Source organism: Pinus tabuliformis, chromosome 1_2, assembly GCF_031772625.1.
Source record: "Pinus tabuliformis cultivar Carrire ecotype Pingquan chromosome 1_2, CPIR1, whole genome shotgun sequence".
Taxonomy (NCBI): Eukaryota; Viridiplantae; Streptophyta; class Pinopsida; order Pinales; family Pinaceae; genus Pinus; species Pinus tabuliformis.
Genome location: NC_142298.1, coordinates 937,191,643 through 937,209,929, shown reverse-complemented (window position 1 = coordinate 937,209,929; position 18,287 = coordinate 937,191,643). Strand labels below are relative to the sequence as shown.

The window sequence follows — 18,287 nt, the reverse complement described above, 5'->3', positions numbered from 1 at the left end:
GCTGTTGGCGTTTTGAATTGTTTTGGCTTGTAGAAGTGTTGTTTCAAGTTATACATTACCTACCCTAAGTGTCGCATGAGTTTTTTGGTTTTTGCATGAATGTTCACCACTGTGGTGACTCCCTTCACATTCTCAACGTTCCTTTAGTTTGATCCATTGCTCCACTTGTTTTACAAGTACATATCTACACTTAGTTAGATTCTCACTCAACATCACACCATCCTACAGATCTGATTATTTGTACGCTCCCCATGAATAGGTCTGGGCTCCCCTTGCCCGAATCTCACATCTCATTGCACATAGTGCATAATCTGGGAGCTCAAGATCTCTACCTTGGCTTCTGGAATTGCGCAGAGCCTGTCCTGGGCTAGCTCTAACTGCGCACTGCATAGTTCCAGGAGCTAGTATCCCATCTTGGCCATTGAAACTGCGCAATGTGCAGTCTCTCCTAAGCCCTATCCCAGATTGAACTACACATTGCGCAATCCCTGTCATCAAGATTCCATAATGACTATTAGGATTGTGAAGCACAGTTCCCATAGTTAGTCAATCACCCCTATTAGTCAAAATTGCATAATTCCCCTCATCAGATGCCCTGGTTTTTGCTTGCTCATGCTATGAAGTTGGATTCATAAGAGCTAATGTTTGCTTGCCATGAGTTTCTATTCTATCCCACACTTGCGAAGAACTTCTCTCTAGCAATCATTGTGTTGACACCTAATCATAGGTATTGTGTGAACAAATATAATTAGTGTAAATATATAATGAAGGAAATGAAGAGTCATCAGGAGATGAACTGAAAAACCACTCCCTATTATATATAATAATGAACAACCTGAATGAATAATAAGATTACATTTGAGGAGTTACCTCTTGGTCTGACATGGTATCAAAGCCAGTGCCATTTTTGGCTTCCCTCTATACTTTGTAACTCCCTTCTGCCTATGTTCTATATATTTTGCAGAATTGACCACAGGTGTGCCTCTCTCAAGAATTTGATAACCGTTCTACAGGTTTTCCCCTCTCTCGCAATTTCTGCCCCTCTCTGGCAACTGCTACAGACGTTCAACTGGTTATCGGGTATTTTTTCTCTGTTCATACATTTTATTTATAAATCACAGTTAATTAGTGTTAAGCACTAAATACTGACTTTAAGCGTTAATACTGAGTTTAAGTGCTAAACCTTTCCTTAAGCGCACCTTTATTATAAATATGAATTAAGCATGTGGGTGGTATTGATAAGTGTAAGCGGTATCTCGCACGCCCTAAAGGCTGTAAGTGGAATTCCAAAATTTCACGCGATTAACCTTAGAGGGCGACACGTAGCATGAGAAAACCACTTTTCTCGCGCGCTCTCAACTTGTTATGCATTGTGCAAGATTTCACGCGAGATTACACGATAGTTGTTGAATCAAGCAGGATTGATCAACGGTGGAGATTGTCCAAGCTAGTTGGTGAGTGGGTGATGCGATAACCATTCGATTAGACGGGTCAGATTTGATGGTGATCATGTTGGAAGATGCATGTGAGTTAATTTAAATTTCAGATCCGATAAGGTTTTATACAATGAGATTAAAACCTCGTTGAGTTCCATCCATCAAGACCATTCGTTGGTTGATTGATTGGATGCATATCGCTTCCGAAAGTGCGTGCAGGTTAATGTTAAAAATGGATGCGATAAGGTTATGAACTGGAGTTTTAATTCCTTTTGGTTCCATTGGACGTGATATCCATTGGATCTGGAGAAGTGAGATCAACGGCGCAGATTGAAGCACTTGATAAAAGGAGAAGTCAATGAGGGACCGACAATGACTGGTCATATAAGCGAGACTCTCAAGGGGAAAATCCACGTACATAACCAAATTTAAGCGTAGCTGATTGGTTACAAAGTTAACCAGCAGTCGAATTACACAATACACATTTTTTGAAATGCATTCATTGATATCTATTGTGGGAGTGGTTCTCATCAGGAAGGAGAACTATCCTGAATGGTTGCGGAAAGTCAAACACACTCTCATTTATAATGAGTTGTGTAAAGGAGTGTGTGTTGGAGAGGGAGACAAAGAGCTAGAATAGCCTACCTTAGACAACGAATTAGCCATTTGGGAAAATAAGAACAACAAGGCTTATGCATTGATTGCAGCATCAGTAAATCAAGAGGTGAGTCACCATATTTTGCCATGTTAAAATGCTTTTGAAGCCTTACAAAAACTGAAGGAACTCTATGACTCACACTCTGCACTTGAAGTCGTTCAAATCACGATTAAATTTTTCACCCTTGAATTACAAAATGATGATCCTCTTGCTCTTGCTTCAGAAGTAAAATCTATTATGCATGATATCAAAGTCACTAATGTTGAACTGGACATTCCTCTGATAGCTTTTCTCAAGGCACTTTATCCCACTTACTCAAATTCTCTTGAGTCATTGCAAGAAAACGGAAACCTCAAAGATATTACCTTTGAATCCCTTGTGAAAAAAATTGCTGAAAGAGAGAAAGCTTTTGGGAAGAAGACAACTCCTCAGTCTTTTGAAGAGGTTGTGTGCCTTGCACATAGAGAGAAGAATCTTGCTCAAGATTCTTCAAGAGGAAGAGGTGGTCAAAGAGGAAGAGGAATATATTTCAGAGGTAGGGGGGCAGACACTCTTAAGGAGAAAAGTCAAATTTGCACTGCATAGGCTGCAAAAGAGATGGATCACATGATGCATCCACATGCAAGTTGCCTTGGGACAGAATTGAGCATGAAAGAAACCAACCCAAAGGTAAAAATAATGATAAAGAGAAAGGTAAAGCACTTGAATATGCTCACTATGTTGTGGCACACTCTAATATTGGAGTCAATGAAGACTTATTTAATGCTTCACTTGCTTCTTGGAAAAATGATTGGTTGCTTGATTCAGGAGCAACTTGCCACATGACTTTTAGAAGAGATTTTTTTGAAGAATTTACTGACAATGTTGATGGAGCAGTATAATTTGCAAACAAATAAAAACTCAAGTCATCAAGGCTTAGTACAATCAAGATTAAATTGCTTGGTCATCTAGACTTTCTTCTACATCATGTTTTATATCTCCCATAGCTGAGGAGAAACTTGCTGTCCTTGGTCCACATCCGCCAGAAAGGACAATCCATTCATATTTTTGATGGCAAGATTGAGGTGAGAAAAGCATCAGATCACTCACTTGTCATGACGGGGATAGAAGAAGAAAGGCTTCTCAAGCTGTGGGGTACCTCTGCTCGTGCACAAAATTTCTCATACAATTCTCATTATGAAGAAGGTACATTTCCATCAAGTTTATTATGTCATTCTAGATTTGGACACTTGAACTATGCTAGTCTCTGCCTGTTGAAGAAAAATGGTGTTACTAGTTTGCCTACAATTCTTAGGAAACTTAAGTAATGTGATGCTTGATTTCTAGGAAAGAATAGAAAACAACCTTTTCATGATTCACATTCCAGAGCACATAGAAAACTTGAACTCATTCATTCAGAGTTATGTGGTCCAATGCATGTTCCTTCTGCAAATGGAAACAAATATATGATGACATTTATTGATGACTACACCAGAATGTGTTGGGTTTATTTATTGAAGAACAATGTTGATGCTTTTCAAACATTTAAGAACTTTCATACATGGATTGAAAATGATGCACAATCTCATATTGGCTCTATTCACACTAATAATGGAAAATAATACACTTCAAATGAATTTGAAAAATATCTTCGCCAACATGGGATCAAACATCAAACAATTGTGGCTTATAATCCCCAACAAAACGGAGTAGCTGAAAGAATGAATATGAGAATCTTAAATATGGTGTGCTCCATGATGTTTTTCAAAAATATAAAAATGATGTTTTGGGTTGATGCAGTTCCATGTGTTGTATATGTAAAGAATAGATGTCCATCTAATGCTATTAGAAACAAGACTCCTTATGAAATGTGGTATGGGCACATTCCTTCGGTAAATGACATATCGTCTCTATGATGAAGTCAATAAAAGGTTTGTTGTATCTAGAGATGTAATCTTTCTTGAATCATCCAAAACTGATAATGTTGTTGAGTGGCGACTTGATCACTTGGATAGATTCACAAATAAAAAATCATTTCAAGAATTTGATAATTAGATTCCACATCTTGAAGGGGGGATTCCTATACTAGATCAACCTATGGAATCTTCTTCTGAAGCACTCTCTCCCCCGCATGAAACTACAACAATGGATGATACTTTGACTGATGTGATTGACAGAATTGGGAGACTCAATATTGATTTAGTCCCAACTCAATCAACAGAGAAACCTAGAAAATCTCAGAAAGGTCCCCCAAAGTGGCTGACAAAGACACTTGAAAGTGTTCATCCTGATGAGGTTGGAAAGACAGGAACTAGAAATTCAACCCGAAAAAATGGAGGTGATGTAGATGACTCTGATTCACATGTTGATATGGATGTTTCTTATGATTGTGAATTGAATTTGTCTATAGATTTTGAACCAAATTCCTTCAAAGAAGCTGCTTCTTGTGATGAATGGAAAGAAGCAATGAAAAAGGATTATGATGCCTTGATAAAGAATGGCACTTGGAAGCTAGTTGATCCTCTATTGGGAACCAAACCAATTGGCTACAAGTGGGTCTACAAGAACAAGTATAAAGCTGACGGCTCACTTGCAAAGCACAAAGCCAGGCTTGTGGCAAAAGGTTTTGCATAGAAAGAAGGGGTCAATTATGAGGATACTTTTGCCCCGACAACAAAATGGGCTACCATCCGGACACTCTTTGCCCTAGCAGCTCAGAACGGTTAGAAAGTCCATCAAATGGATGTAAAAACTGCTTTCTTGAATGGAGATATAAAAGAGAATGTTTTTATGTCCTAGCCTGAAGGATTTGCTGTAAAAGGACATGAACATAAAGTATTCAAACTTGTGAAATCCTTGTATGGCCTCAAACAAGCACTACGAGCCTCGTATGAAAAACTAACTAAGCATCTTCTGAAAATCAATTTCAAACATTATGATCTTGATGAAGCAACTTTGTTTGTCAATAAGGTTGGCAAAACAGTTGTATATCTTGTGGTATATGTAGATGATCTTTTGATGACAGGGAACAATGAGAGCTACATTGCATCCATAAAGAAGGAATTGAGGAAAGGTTTTGAAATGACTGATTTGGGATATGTTCATTACTATCTTGGTATTGACGCAACTCAACATCCGAATTCCATATTCCTTTCTCAAAAGAAGTACATTGGAGATCTGTTGAATAGTTTGGCATGACTGAATGCAATCCTATGACTACTCCAATGGAACAAAACTTAAAGCTCACATCCATTAAAGGAAAAGAATTTGAGGATGCAACAAAGTATAGACAACTTGTAGGAAGTCTCAACTACTTAACTACTACCAGACTAGACATTTCGTTTGTTGTTGGAATCCTCTCTAGGTTTATGCAAAAATCCTTGTAAGGGACATTCGTCTGTTGCAAAAATAGTTCTAAAGTACTTGAAGGGAACTCAAGACTTTGGAATCAAGTATACACTGGTGGGAGACTTCAACATAATTGGATACTTTGATTTAGATTTCAATGGAGATAAAGAAACTGGGGTATCTACTTTAGGTTATGCTATGAGTCTTGGATCAGGAGCTGTCTCCTGGAGATCACACAAACAATTAGTTCCAACAGATTCCACAACAGAGGCAGAATATGTGGTAGCAACCGAGGCAACAAAAGAAATTGTGTGGCTCAGGAAAATTATGGAAGATTTGCAGGTAAAATAATTCCAATCGACTCCACTCATGGTTGACAACACCTCGACAATAAATTTGGCCAAGAGCCCAAAGTTCCATGATCGAACGAAGCACATCAATAAAAAATATCATCTGATTCGACATCATGTTGAGGCCAAAACAATCCATCTTCGCCATTGTTCCACTAATCAACAAATTGCAGACATCTTCACCAAAGCGCTTGGAAGAGAAAAGCTTGAAAAATTTAGAATGATTCTTGGACTCACCAACATCCCTTCAGATTAAGGGGGGGAATGTTGACACCTAATCATAGGGATTGGGTGAAAAACTGTAATTAGTGTAAATACATAATAAAGGAAATGGAGAGTCATTGGGAGATGAAATGAACAACCACTCCCTATTGTATATAATAATGAACAACCTGAATGAATAATACAATTACATTTGAGGAGTTACCTCCTAGTCTGACACATTGTACAATGACACCAAAGAGATTTTTTCAAAAGCGACCATTGAAAGTCATATTGAGGAAGTAGTTGAGCAAGTGCCAATTTACTTGCCAATATATGCACATGCCCAACACTAACATGGCAGTAAGACCAACAATAGTGACAAAAGGCAACAATCCAGTACAAGATCAGGGAAAGAGGAAATCGATGACAAAATAAAGGGAGAAAAAATATGCAGAGTGAAAGCGCATTCAATATTCATGCAAACAACTTTGAAAACAGAAGCAAAAGGAAGCAAAGGACACAGACAATAGAGCGAAGGAAGAAAGAAAATAAGATCTTGCAGGTAGTAGAACTAAGATCACAACAAGTAGAACAATAGTTGAAGGAAGAACAAGAGCTGAGAAGTAGAAATGGGAAGAAGAACAAAGGCAAGGTGCAATGATATAGAAAACAACACCAATACAGGTTGATAATCTGGAACAACCAGTAGCTAAGGAAGAGAGTGAACAGATGCAGGTTCCCTCACCAAAGCTAAGCACGAGAACTAAGGTCCAGTCAGAGGTCGATAGGTACATGGAGTAGTTGATGCGCGAGGCTACCAGTGATGACTTGCAGTTGAGCACAGAGAACATGAAAAAGTGCATTAGTGGTCCGTCTACACTCAAGACAATGTTGCACATACCTCAAGACAAGATAAACACAGGCTCCAAGACAACATGACCAGATGCCATCAATGCAAGAGTCCACTTTCAACAAGACACCACCAAGCAGTTTGGGGACATCATAGCACAATACCAAGCTTGACATCGGTACATGACCGAGAAGCATCAAGTGGATGTTGCCAAGTTGGTCTTTCCCCAAACCTCGGAGTCATAGTGTTTTCTCTTGTTAGGCTGTCTCTAGCCTATTTTGTCTCACATGGGTACATGTGGAAAATTGTATTATTGTAAATATGTTGTAAGTGAAATTCCAAGTGTCACTAGTGGAATGTGAACAGTCACTATGTAATGTGAAGAGTCATGAGGGTAGTCCAAGATTCAAAGGGGAATGTCAAGGGTCACCCCACCCTTTGCTATATATAGAACCTCATAACTCATAGTATGGGGTTTTGGGAGCCGAGATTTTGGCTAGACATTGCTTAGAGAAGGTTTGGAGAGTATCGTGATGAGCCTTGGCTTCTCCACAGCGTACAATGAGTACATCTCTTTGGAGGAGGAGGCGGTGTTGATTGTAATGTTCCACTATTGTGGCTAGTGGATGTCAATGGTGTATGTATGGATGGAACTTTCACTTAATAATATAAATGAGACAACATGTTTTCATGCAGATGTTGTTATTGTAGTTCGACTATTCTGGTTACTTTAGAAATGTATGTTATTTAACTTACGCATTTGTGTATGAACTATTTTGTATGCAATTGTATGAATCTTCTTGGAGACGTGTCGTTGTATTAACCTGACACTTTGGATTGTGGACTATTCCGCTTCCAGCCTGTTATATCATTTTGCTCGTGTGTTCCTTTCAGGCTGCGTACTATTATAGGCTTCTAAGGGACACACTCCCTTTTCCCCATTGTGTGTTAGAACCCCCATGCATCTCACTTGACTCGTTGTAAGTTCACACACTCGATTATGACAAAGTTATCATACTTACCTCTGCACGCTACCACGGTCAAGGCATTACTTTACTACCCACTGCTGGGACTCCTACTCCAAACGGTCAGAGGTCTAGTTGGGACTTCTTATCTTGGAGATCCCGTGACATGTTGGTGGGTCCAACACCGTCAACAAGTTGACAAGTGAAATTTAAAAATATTTCAATATTGATTATAAATAAAATATTTTAATGGTGTATTGCTTAATAGAAGAAAAAATTGTACAATTCTTTTTATGTTCAACATGAAGTTTTTTTTCCCTTATAAATGTGGTAGCAAGAAATCTAATCAAAAAAATATTTTAGAAAAAAAATCTCCAAAAAAAAAAGTATAATTCCATCTTAACTCCAAATATCATGTATAAAAACATTTTTAAATTGAAAAAAACATATTTAAAACTACAATAAACTTATTCATTAAACTATTTCAAATATACCATATATAAATATGAATTAATAATTAAAATATTAAAAAATGTCATTATTTAAACATATCTATTATTAATTTGATAACTACTTATAATTATTTACTCTACCATACCTTTCTCATGCTTGAAATTATTACTGTAAATTCCATTTTTGCCATATGCATTAAAATGCTAATTAATACAGAACAAATACACATCTGAATTAGATATTCTAGATGGTATAGCAATAAAAACTTATATTCTTAAAATGTGCAACCAGATTTATCATAATTCTTTTTTTTTTTTTTTATAAAGGTTAACTGTTCTTTAATCACTGAGAGTTTCAATTAGAAAAGAAATGTGGATATTAGGTGAATCTAATATCTATGAATATTGAAGTGTAGCCATATGAATGGATTAACCTCTGTTGTTTAAACATGGTTTTTATGGAAAATTATATATGTTGGAAAAAACAATCATTCAAAAGAAAAGTCATTTACACAATGGCGAAGTCATTTATTATAATACGAAAATGTGAGTAACAAAAATAATTAATATTTCACTATTATGTTATTAATTGAATGATTCTCTTTGAAATATGTTTAGTTAGTACAATAATATAAATTAAATTAAATGGTTATCAATATTTATAGGCATTAATCTATAAGAATCATCAAAATATTTACCCTCACACTTTTTTAAATAGACTTTGTTACAATAATTTGGACCAATATTGTGGCTCATCAATACCCCAAATCTAAAAATGTGTAACTCATTCCATATGATATTTGTTGATATGATTTTTTTTATTAATCAAATTAGTTAAAAGGGAAAAATTATATAACTATTACTTTGGAGATAAATCTCAATCTTTGATTTGTAGATACTACCACGAATATTCTATGAAGCAATGGGCATCAAGTTTAGCATTGACAAGTCAAAAATATCTTACTATGAACTCTTAGAGAATGAGAAAGTTGTGTATTCCCAAGTCTTTACTTTTCAAGCGTTGGCACCATATGAGGGAATGAAATAACTAGGATTTCATTTGGAAACAAATCATTATAAAAAAGGAAACTGATATTGATTAATATCCCAGGTAGAGAAAACAAACTCAACACATGGTGCAATTGATGGCTCTTAAGAGGAGGTCAATTAGTTCTTAACAAATCAATCATAGAACCCATTCTTGTCTATTTGAAGTAACTATAATGGATTTTGAAAGGAGTCATGAAACAATTCAAGCAATTAACCTTTATGTTGACCTACTCTAGGGAGGTAGGTAAGAAAGTGATGATTCTAGCCTTGTAGAAGAAACTTGTAGTCCCATGGGTTGGGAAAGTAATGGTGCTATCATATTTCCCAAATGATAGTCCCAATAGCCCCAATAATGAAAATAAGAATACGGATGGAGCCTTATAAACATATTCGTTTTCTCAAAGGCCTTTATAGCCAAAATGTATCAACACTAATATAAGGCTCTAGACTATGGGCATAAATAATCAAAGATAAGAATATTTCTTCTAAATCCATATAATAATAGGTGAATAGGCTAATTTGACACTCTTAGGACATATGGAAAGTAATGTTTATGGCTTTCCACTTAATATGTAATTTGTTGATTTGGAAAATTGGAAGAAAAAACAAAGTTCAAATGGGCTTGGACCCCTAGTTAGGAGAAAATGATATATATAGGTTACAACATGATTTAATAATGGCTATGAAAAGTTAGGATTACCATATTTGGATATAGGTAGCTTGGGGATTTAAACCTTTAGACAGGGCACAACAACGAGTTTCTTGGGAAGAGATGGGACTAAATGAGGAGAATATGGACATATGGAAATGTTATACTCAAAAATTAAGAAGTTACTTCATAAATTTGAATGACCAAGAAGATCAACTCATTTGGACTTTGAATCTTATCGATAACTATGAGAAAAAACTAGGATACAAGTCCCTAACTCTTATGGGTACAACAATAATCCCAAATGCAAGTGGTTAAGATTTCTATGGAAATCCAGATGCCCAACTAAATCAAAACTCTTTATGTGGTTGTTGTTAAATAAAAGAGTTAACATGGGACATCTTTCAAAAAAGAAGCTACGAGGAATTGAGTTGATGTTGTCTCTACAAAGCTGTCTCATAAGAAAACTCTCACCTTATTATGACCTATGCCTATGATGTTGAAGTTTGATGGGAAATAAGTTGTTTAACTAGTTTGAACAATGCTTGGAAGGGTAATTCCATCAAAGAAGCCCTTAAGAACTATTGTATGATCAAAGTGATAAAGAGGTATAAGGGTCTCCTCCAACCTTTGTATGGGGAATCCAACTATATTGAAATTCTAAGTTCCTTGAGGATAAGAACACAACGCCTTTGAAATCTATATCCAAAATATGAACACGAACATCATCTTTGCGATTTCTCAATTTAAGGAAGGATGCATCTTAAAACACTTCGCTGAAGAAGTCGTAAGTTACAAATACTTTCTATGGACCTTTTTTGTGGAGTGTCTCTAGTATCCCCCTAAAAGGTGGTGTAGGGGAAATTCTACATCTATCCTCCACTCACAACATATATTTTAAAGTTGGATTGGGTAGCAACAAAAATAACTTCTGTTAACTCATGGCTCTAAAGCTAGTGTGGAATTTCTCAGTTTCAAATTTCTAGAGAGTCTCTGCTTGTGATTCGAAGGATTGAAAGGAGAATTCAATTTGGACAACATCACTCTACACCCTCTTTTCATGACAAATTCAACCTAGAAGAATTGCGAAAATTAAAATAAAATTGCTATTTTTTGGGCATCATGTAGGCTCAAAAAGGACAACTCAACCCCACCATGAAAGGATGTGTCCCTTGGTCAAAATTCAACCCATTTGACTTGTATATATAAATTATATGACATTTCATTTTTATCACCAATTCATCAATCTTCTCTCTCCTAAAGCAACCGCATGTTCGACATAAGAAGGAAGAAGTCTAACTGAAGTTGATCGAGTGATCTATTTAACCATTGAGATGGATGTAGGCCACATGGGCCACATGACCTTCTTTTTAAAAGAGTTGACCAAGATTGACTAGTATAAGTTTGACTGATAATTGAATGGAATAATTGGCACATATTTCTATACAAATTGTTGATTTGTAAACCTTGCTGAAGAATAATTTGACTTTTCTCCCAAGGTTGGGTTTCCCAAGGTAAAATTGTTTTCTCTATAGTGCATTGGATGTCTCTTTATGATCTTATAGTTTTTGTTGCATTTACTATTGAGATTTTATGTGTATAATTGTTCAATGATTCAGTGGCATGAGGTAAATGGTTAAAGATCATTAGGTAGTAATTATCATATCAGAAAATTAGTTTCTATTGTATATTTTGTACAAAATTCAACCATCCTTTTAGTGAAACAAGCCTCCCTCAGGTCTTTGGAAAATGTTTATAGGGGCATGAAAAATGAAGCAAACATGCTATCTAAGGATGGAATTGCACTAAAAAATGGGGCTTGGAAAAGTTCTAATATCACTTCTGAAGGTTATTTTGATTATGTTCAGTTTCCCAGTTCTAAGTTACAAGTTTGCTAAATATTGAGATCTATGATCCATATCTAGCTTCATCGAAAGATAAAATGAACTCTGGTAGGGATTGTGGCTCTCTTAGTGTATAAAGTTGAATATAGTTTATTGGAAATTTTAATGAGAATTGAATATGATATTTCACTAATATAGATCTTAGTTGATGTTTATTTGGAAGAAAATTTTAGAAAACTATATGCTTGTAAATACGCTTTTTGAATTCTCTCTCAAAGTACCATTATAATTTTGTTTTCATAAATAAAATTACAAATTTATTTACTCTTTATATATATAATTCATATTTTGCAAATAAATGCTTATAGTGAGGAAGTTGTGTAATTACATTAATGCTTAATATGGAGTTTGACAAGAGGCATTTAAAATATTTCAATGGTGTACTGCTGCATAAAAAAATATGTATAGTTTTTTATTTTTTTATTTTTTTTATTATGTTCAACATGAAATTTTTTTCTTAAATCAAAAAATGTTTTAGAAAAAAGATCTCCTAAATATAAAAAACATAAATCCATCTTAACTCAAAATATCATATGTAAATAAAAATCAAATTTCTTAATATGAAAACATTTTTAAATTAAAAACAATTATCCAAAACTACAATAATCTAATTAAACTTACTCCCCAAATTATTTTAAATATACCCTATATAAATGTGAATTAATAACTAAAATATCATAATGAATACAATTATTTAAACATTTTATATTATTTATTTGATAATTACTCTCTAATTATTTACCCTGCCATTCCTTTCTTACGCTTCAAATTATTGCCATAAATTAAAAAGCTAAGAATAAAAACACATTTTAATATGATATTTTATAGATAAAAACTTATACTCGTATAACCAAATTTATAATAATTATTTTTTTAACTTTTGTTTAATCATTGCGAGTTTTACTTAGAAAAGCAATGTGGATATGAGGTGAATCTAATATCTATGAATTATTAAAAAGTTAAGAATAAAAACACATTTTATAGAAAAAGTTAAAGAATAAAAACACATTTTAATACGATATTTTATAGATAAAAACTTATACTCGTGCAACTAAATTTATAATAATTATTTTTTTAAATGTGGTTTAATCATGAGAGTTTTAGTTAGAAGAGCAATGTGGATATTAGGTGAATCTAATATCTATGAATTATTGAATTGTGAATTTATTAATATGTTTAAAAAAACAATTATTCAAAAGAATTATTGTGAGTTATGAAATTTACACACAGTGATAAAGTTGTTTATCATAATAAGAAAATGTTAGTTACAAAAATAATTATAGAAATAGTAAATATCTATAGGTATCAATTCATAATAAATATCAAAATATTTATCTTTATATCTATAAATAAACTTTGTTACAATACTATGGCTTATCAATACCACAAGCCTAAAAATCTATGGCTCATCTATATGTTATTTGTTCATATGATTTTTTTAATTAATCAAATTAATTAAAAGGAAATAAAAAAGAATTCTGAACCTTTGATTTCTATATATTACCATGAATATTTTAAAATATTTAGTGGAAGTTAAATCTTTACTATTCACCTACTAATTATTAATAATTAAATAAAAATTTCTAAAATTCCAATTCCTAAATAAACATTCTGTAATTAACAACCAGAAAATAAGATTTATAATTTCAGAATTATCTTTTCGAGAAAAATGATGAAATTGAATTTTTACAATTAATACTTCAGAATTTTGGAAATTATGTTCCAATGATGGAATTGAAAATTGAAGTTTCACAATTAATGAGATGAAATAATTAAAACTAGAGGCAGATTTCCAAACTTTCTTTTCCTGAATTTATAAAGTTTTTACAATATTTGTACCAAAATAAAACTAAAAATAACATTAAAAAAATTCAGAGATGTAAAAAACTTTTATATTATATATATTGATTTTAAAATTGTTTTGTCCTGGTTAAGATTTTTTATTTTTTATTTTTATTTATTTATTTATATATATATTTTTTTTTTCGAATATCTAATGAATCAGATTAACAGCAAAAAATTTACAGGAATGAAAACCTTACTCTGATCACCCACTACCAACTCATAATTTCAAGCAGCTTGATTTTCTTTGAATAATGATGAATTAATTTGCAATTATAAATAATAGCCCATTATAATTGTCTTTTTATTTTTCAGAACGAAAAAAGCCATATTGTATTATATAAGGAATATAAAGGGTCACAATAAAATACATATGCATATGTTTCTGAGATATGACCTTATAAGTCCCTCCAAAAAGAGAAAACATCACATATAATCTCAACATCAAGTTTTATGCTGTCCATATCCTACTGCACTAATAAAGTCACCTTTATACAGATACAAGATCCACAAAACGCTACAAGCTGAAAACAAAAACTTGGAGTACACCTAATATGAAGAGAGCCCATTATAATTATCTTATCACTTATTTGACAACTAAATTATTAAAAAAAAAATTCCGCGTTATAAAAATATATCAATTTTAATCCAAACATCAAATATAAAAATTAACCTACAATGTTAAAGGGAAATTGTTTGTTATGACATTGTCATAATACTTCACTTGAGTAAGTCTTTGTAGCCAAAAATTACAGACCATATAACCTCAAACTACAGTTCCTTTTAATAGTTCTTGGTCCTCATCTGTAGAATTTACGCTTTCCTCTGAGTTTAGCCCGAGGTCTGAGTTAGAATGTACATTTTGACGGCATGTGAATCAACAGTTGATGTGAGATTGCCTTGTAAATTTGATGGAAGGTATGAATGCTGCAAGGTTAAAACAGGAAAAGGTGTCATAATCACTCCATAATTTTTTTAAATGTGAAATCAATAAAACGATGTTCGCTAATACCGTAAACAATTTTTTCTATATAATAGTGATTTTTGTTAATACAATGGGAAATATAATAGAGAGGAAGAAAAAACCGCCATACAGCCCACAGATCTCTAGCTTGAACAATGGCATCGGAGGGAAGGCCAATGTCTCCCCAACTGGCAGTTATAGCAGCTTGTGAACCGCCTCTATTCCATAGGATTACAGCAACTCTGTTATTGGACATTGGCCCAGCCCATACCTGCAGTTTTTCATATGTTCAAAAATACATTGAAAGAAAATATTTCAAAATTACAGTATATATTTTAAGATTAAAGGCCCAAAAGAGAGAATGCATAAAAAGCATAAGAAAGATAGCACATACAAATATTGAAACTGTGCATACTGCATACATTTCGACATAATCTGAGACTCCACAAAGTTTGATATTATTCATGGTACATATAATACATAGAATGCTGAGACAGAATCCATCTTCACATAAGTTAAATATTCAACCAACAAGAATCACATACCTCAAGATGCCCTTGCTTGCTGACTTTCTTCCCTTGAACTCCTAATGGGTCTGTACAAATCCATAAGAGTAGGAAGATATCAATCAACTCAGAATATATTTTGAAATTCATACTAAAAAATACTTGTTTTAAAAGATTTTATAAATCTGACCTTGGTTAACACTAATGACTTCCCTGTTGCTCAGAATCTCTAGTGTTTCTGAGGTTGCAGACCTTATATCACATCCAATCAGAAGGGGTGCCTGCAGGATATAAGATTGCTAACTAAATCAACATGAAACATTGAAATTAAAATGTTTGCATTCTACAATGTGTCTATATATAAAAGAGAGTAATTTATTGACTCCGTGAATTCTGCTATGCATACTCTGTTTTGTTCTGTTATTGTTCCTATTCTGTTTCGTTCTGTTATTGTTCCTATTCAGTTTTGTTCTAGCGATCAACTGTTATGAGAGAGATGTATTGGTTACTTTTGAGTTGTTTTCAGTTTTATGCAATACCATTTGTTACCTTGATCAAAGCCCATATGCTGAAGTGTGACCGGTATTCTGCAATGCTCATATTGCCATTTCCAACCTCCAACATGTCGGGATCTGATTACAGCAATGAACAAAAAACAAAGCTCAAATTGGTAAGACAGGTTGAAATTTATCAAGAAATATAAGCAGAACAAAGCTTTGCTTGTAGTGAGGGTCGAAAGTTCCCTTGACAACACAATTTATATAATATCAATAAAGTTGTAATTTACCATTCCATCCACCAGGCCCTGCATAAGCTGCCCATTGGTCATTGTGGTCAGCGTGAGCCGCCATGCTGGAGGAACAAGCTACAGTTAGAATACTCATGAAAAGCCATTAAATATCTATCATACATAGGAATGCATATTGTTCAGTTTCAACCTTCAAGAAGACAATATACACTCCCCAATGCCCATGAACCTATACTGTCCATTACCTATGCCAGTTGTCTCGAATGTCTCCTGTAGTTCTCCAGCTATTTGCGATCTTGGGTGCCCAAGTTGCAGGATGCTGGAAACCCCTGCAGGATCAAACACAAACTGCCTGTAACGTCTGACTGGTGGTAAAAACCAAGCTTCTAGGTGACGTTTCTCCTTTGATTAAACACAACATTATTAACAAAAGCAACTTACCAGTCACACATTGAATAGAATATAGGACGACCGGCGTTACTAATAACTTTGCTCATTTTTGTGTGCCTGTATATTTTTTCATAAAAGTTCAACACCAACGTTAGATAGCAGTCTAGCTCCATCTATGAAAGCTTGTTGACTAAAAATAGCACAAATAATATATACCTCTCCCTAGGGTTCGTGGCATCATGATTGCAATGATCATATTTCAAATAATCTACTCCCTGAACATTCATCCATAACGCAACCAACCATTTTTTAGTATTTGCAATGATGGCATGATTCAAGTTCAAAACCTTAGCCAGAAATTGACAAAACTTAATTTTACAGGAGGTTTAGCTTACCCATGAAGCAAACGTTTTAGCATCTTGTTCCTCATATCCAAGGGAGCCTGGCATGGTTTTACTGCATGTTAAATATCTGGCAAAACATACCAAACACAAAATCAATTTGAATTCACAGATAAAACCAGAATGAATCAGAATTGTGATATCTTAAGAATGGTTTTGATTTATCTAATATTTTATTTACACTGACCCAGCACTAGAATATATTCCAAATTTGAGTCCTTTGGAGTGTACGTAGTCTGCTAGGGCCTTGATTCCGGAAGGAAACTTTGAAGCTTTAGCAACCAAATTACCCTGACAATCCATATGCTCGCTTTCAGTTAAGCGGAGGTTCTGATCCTTAATTAAACAATTTATAAATCTAAAATAAGTGAAGGAGCTTTTTATTTTACCTGAGCATCTCGCTTCAACTCACCCCAACAGTCATCTGATGGTCGATTTGCACAAGCATGAGTTTAACGATATAAAACTAGCTACTAGATCATTGTCAGTACATATATTTATGTTTATAATGAAGACCTGGAATCATATACATTACCTATATTCACATATTCATATCCAACTTTGGATAATCCAGTGGAAACCATTGCATCAGCTGCATCATACATATTCATAATAAGGTAAACAAATAATGAATTATTTCTTTCAATCACTGACCAAAAACTATTATAAACGACTGTTTAGAAACCAGATAAGCAAGATACCTGTTTCACGAATAGTATTTTCATCAACGGTGCAACGGAAGCGATTCCAGCTGTTCCAACTGAGCACAGAACATACCCAATCTACATAAGTGAGTATTTGTGTATATACGACATAATTATATAGTATCAAATTTGCCAACAGCATAATATTGAGAGGACATTACCCCATCTGAGGCGTCTTGCCAAGCCCATTAGATAACAAACGCCTACGAATTGGACGAGCTCCATTGGTCTGATCCCACAAGCCATTTAGAAAAAGAAACAGGAGAAAAATAGAGACCGTCTTCCTCAAAGATGGGAGAAAAACCGATACCATCTTTCTCAAAGTATAAAACTAAAGAATTGCAATATAACTGTGATTGTGAGCTGCAGGTCTGAGTTCCGCAACCTTGTTCGCAATATCCTGCTTATTTCCACCCTTAAATAAACATAACATTCTATATTTATAGTTCACAAATCAGCAAACAAATTATTTGATGAATTAATAAAACAGGTAGCAGCATTGCCTTATAATGTGTGGACTAGCTTGATCTAGAATTAGTCAATGATCTACCAGCATGCATAAGAGTTCAGCAATACCACTACCTGTAGCAGTGGCACTTGGAGTTCAAGTAGATTGAAATTTAGATATGGAACTGCTGCCTCCACTTTTGGCATTGCCTCATAAAACGTATAGACTAACTTGATCTAGAATTAGTGAATGATCTACCAGCATGCATAAGAGTTTCAGCAGCAGTACCACTACATGTACCAGATACACTTATAGTTCAATTGATTGAAATCTAAATATGGAACTGTTGCCTCCACTTTATGCAGTTTTCCTTCTTTAATCTTTTTGTTATTTTGACTCAAAATTAAAAGATTTTTTTTGAAGTCTATGTTTGAATTGT

At 34.1% G+C, this 18,287-nt stretch overlaps 1 protein-coding gene across 1 annotated transcript; it reads right to left on the bottom strand.

Moving 5' to 3' along the window:
* Positions 1-14,518: 14,518 nt before the first annotated feature.
* Positions 14,519-17,713, bottom strand: LOC149209025 (alpha-galactosidase-like). Its single transcript, XM_089398498.1, has 15 exons — positions 17,562-17,713; positions 17,398-17,456; positions 17,232-17,288; positions 17,086-17,120; positions 16,884-16,987; positions 16,691-16,766; positions 16,512-16,570; positions 16,347-16,412; positions 16,151-16,234; positions 15,945-16,009; positions 15,707-15,789; positions 15,348-15,438; positions 15,197-15,246; positions 14,782-14,922; positions 14,519-14,614 (listed from the first exon to the last, which is right to left on the bottom strand). Exons 1-15 carry the CDS (start codon positions 17,711-17,713, stop codon positions 14,519-14,521), a joined length of 1,218 nt encoding a protein of 405 aa, XP_089254624.1.
* Between the last annotated feature and the right edge of the window lie 574 nt (positions 17,714-18,287).

Excerpts from the sequence above, each read along its gene's own strand:
- LOC149209025 (XM_089398498.1), bottom strand. The coding sequence starts at position 17,713 with ATGGTATCGGTTTTTCTCCCATCTTTGAGGAAGACGGTCTCTATTTTT. Across the intron at positions 17,289-17,397 it reads AAATACTATTCGTGAAACAG|CTGATGCAATGGTTTCCACT; the intron begins GTATCTTGCTTA and ends TGTATGATGCAG. Across the intron at positions 15,790-15,944 it reads AGGGCCTGGTGGATGGAATG|ATCCCGACATGTTGGAGGTT; the intron begins GTAAATTACAAC and ends TGCTGTAATCAG.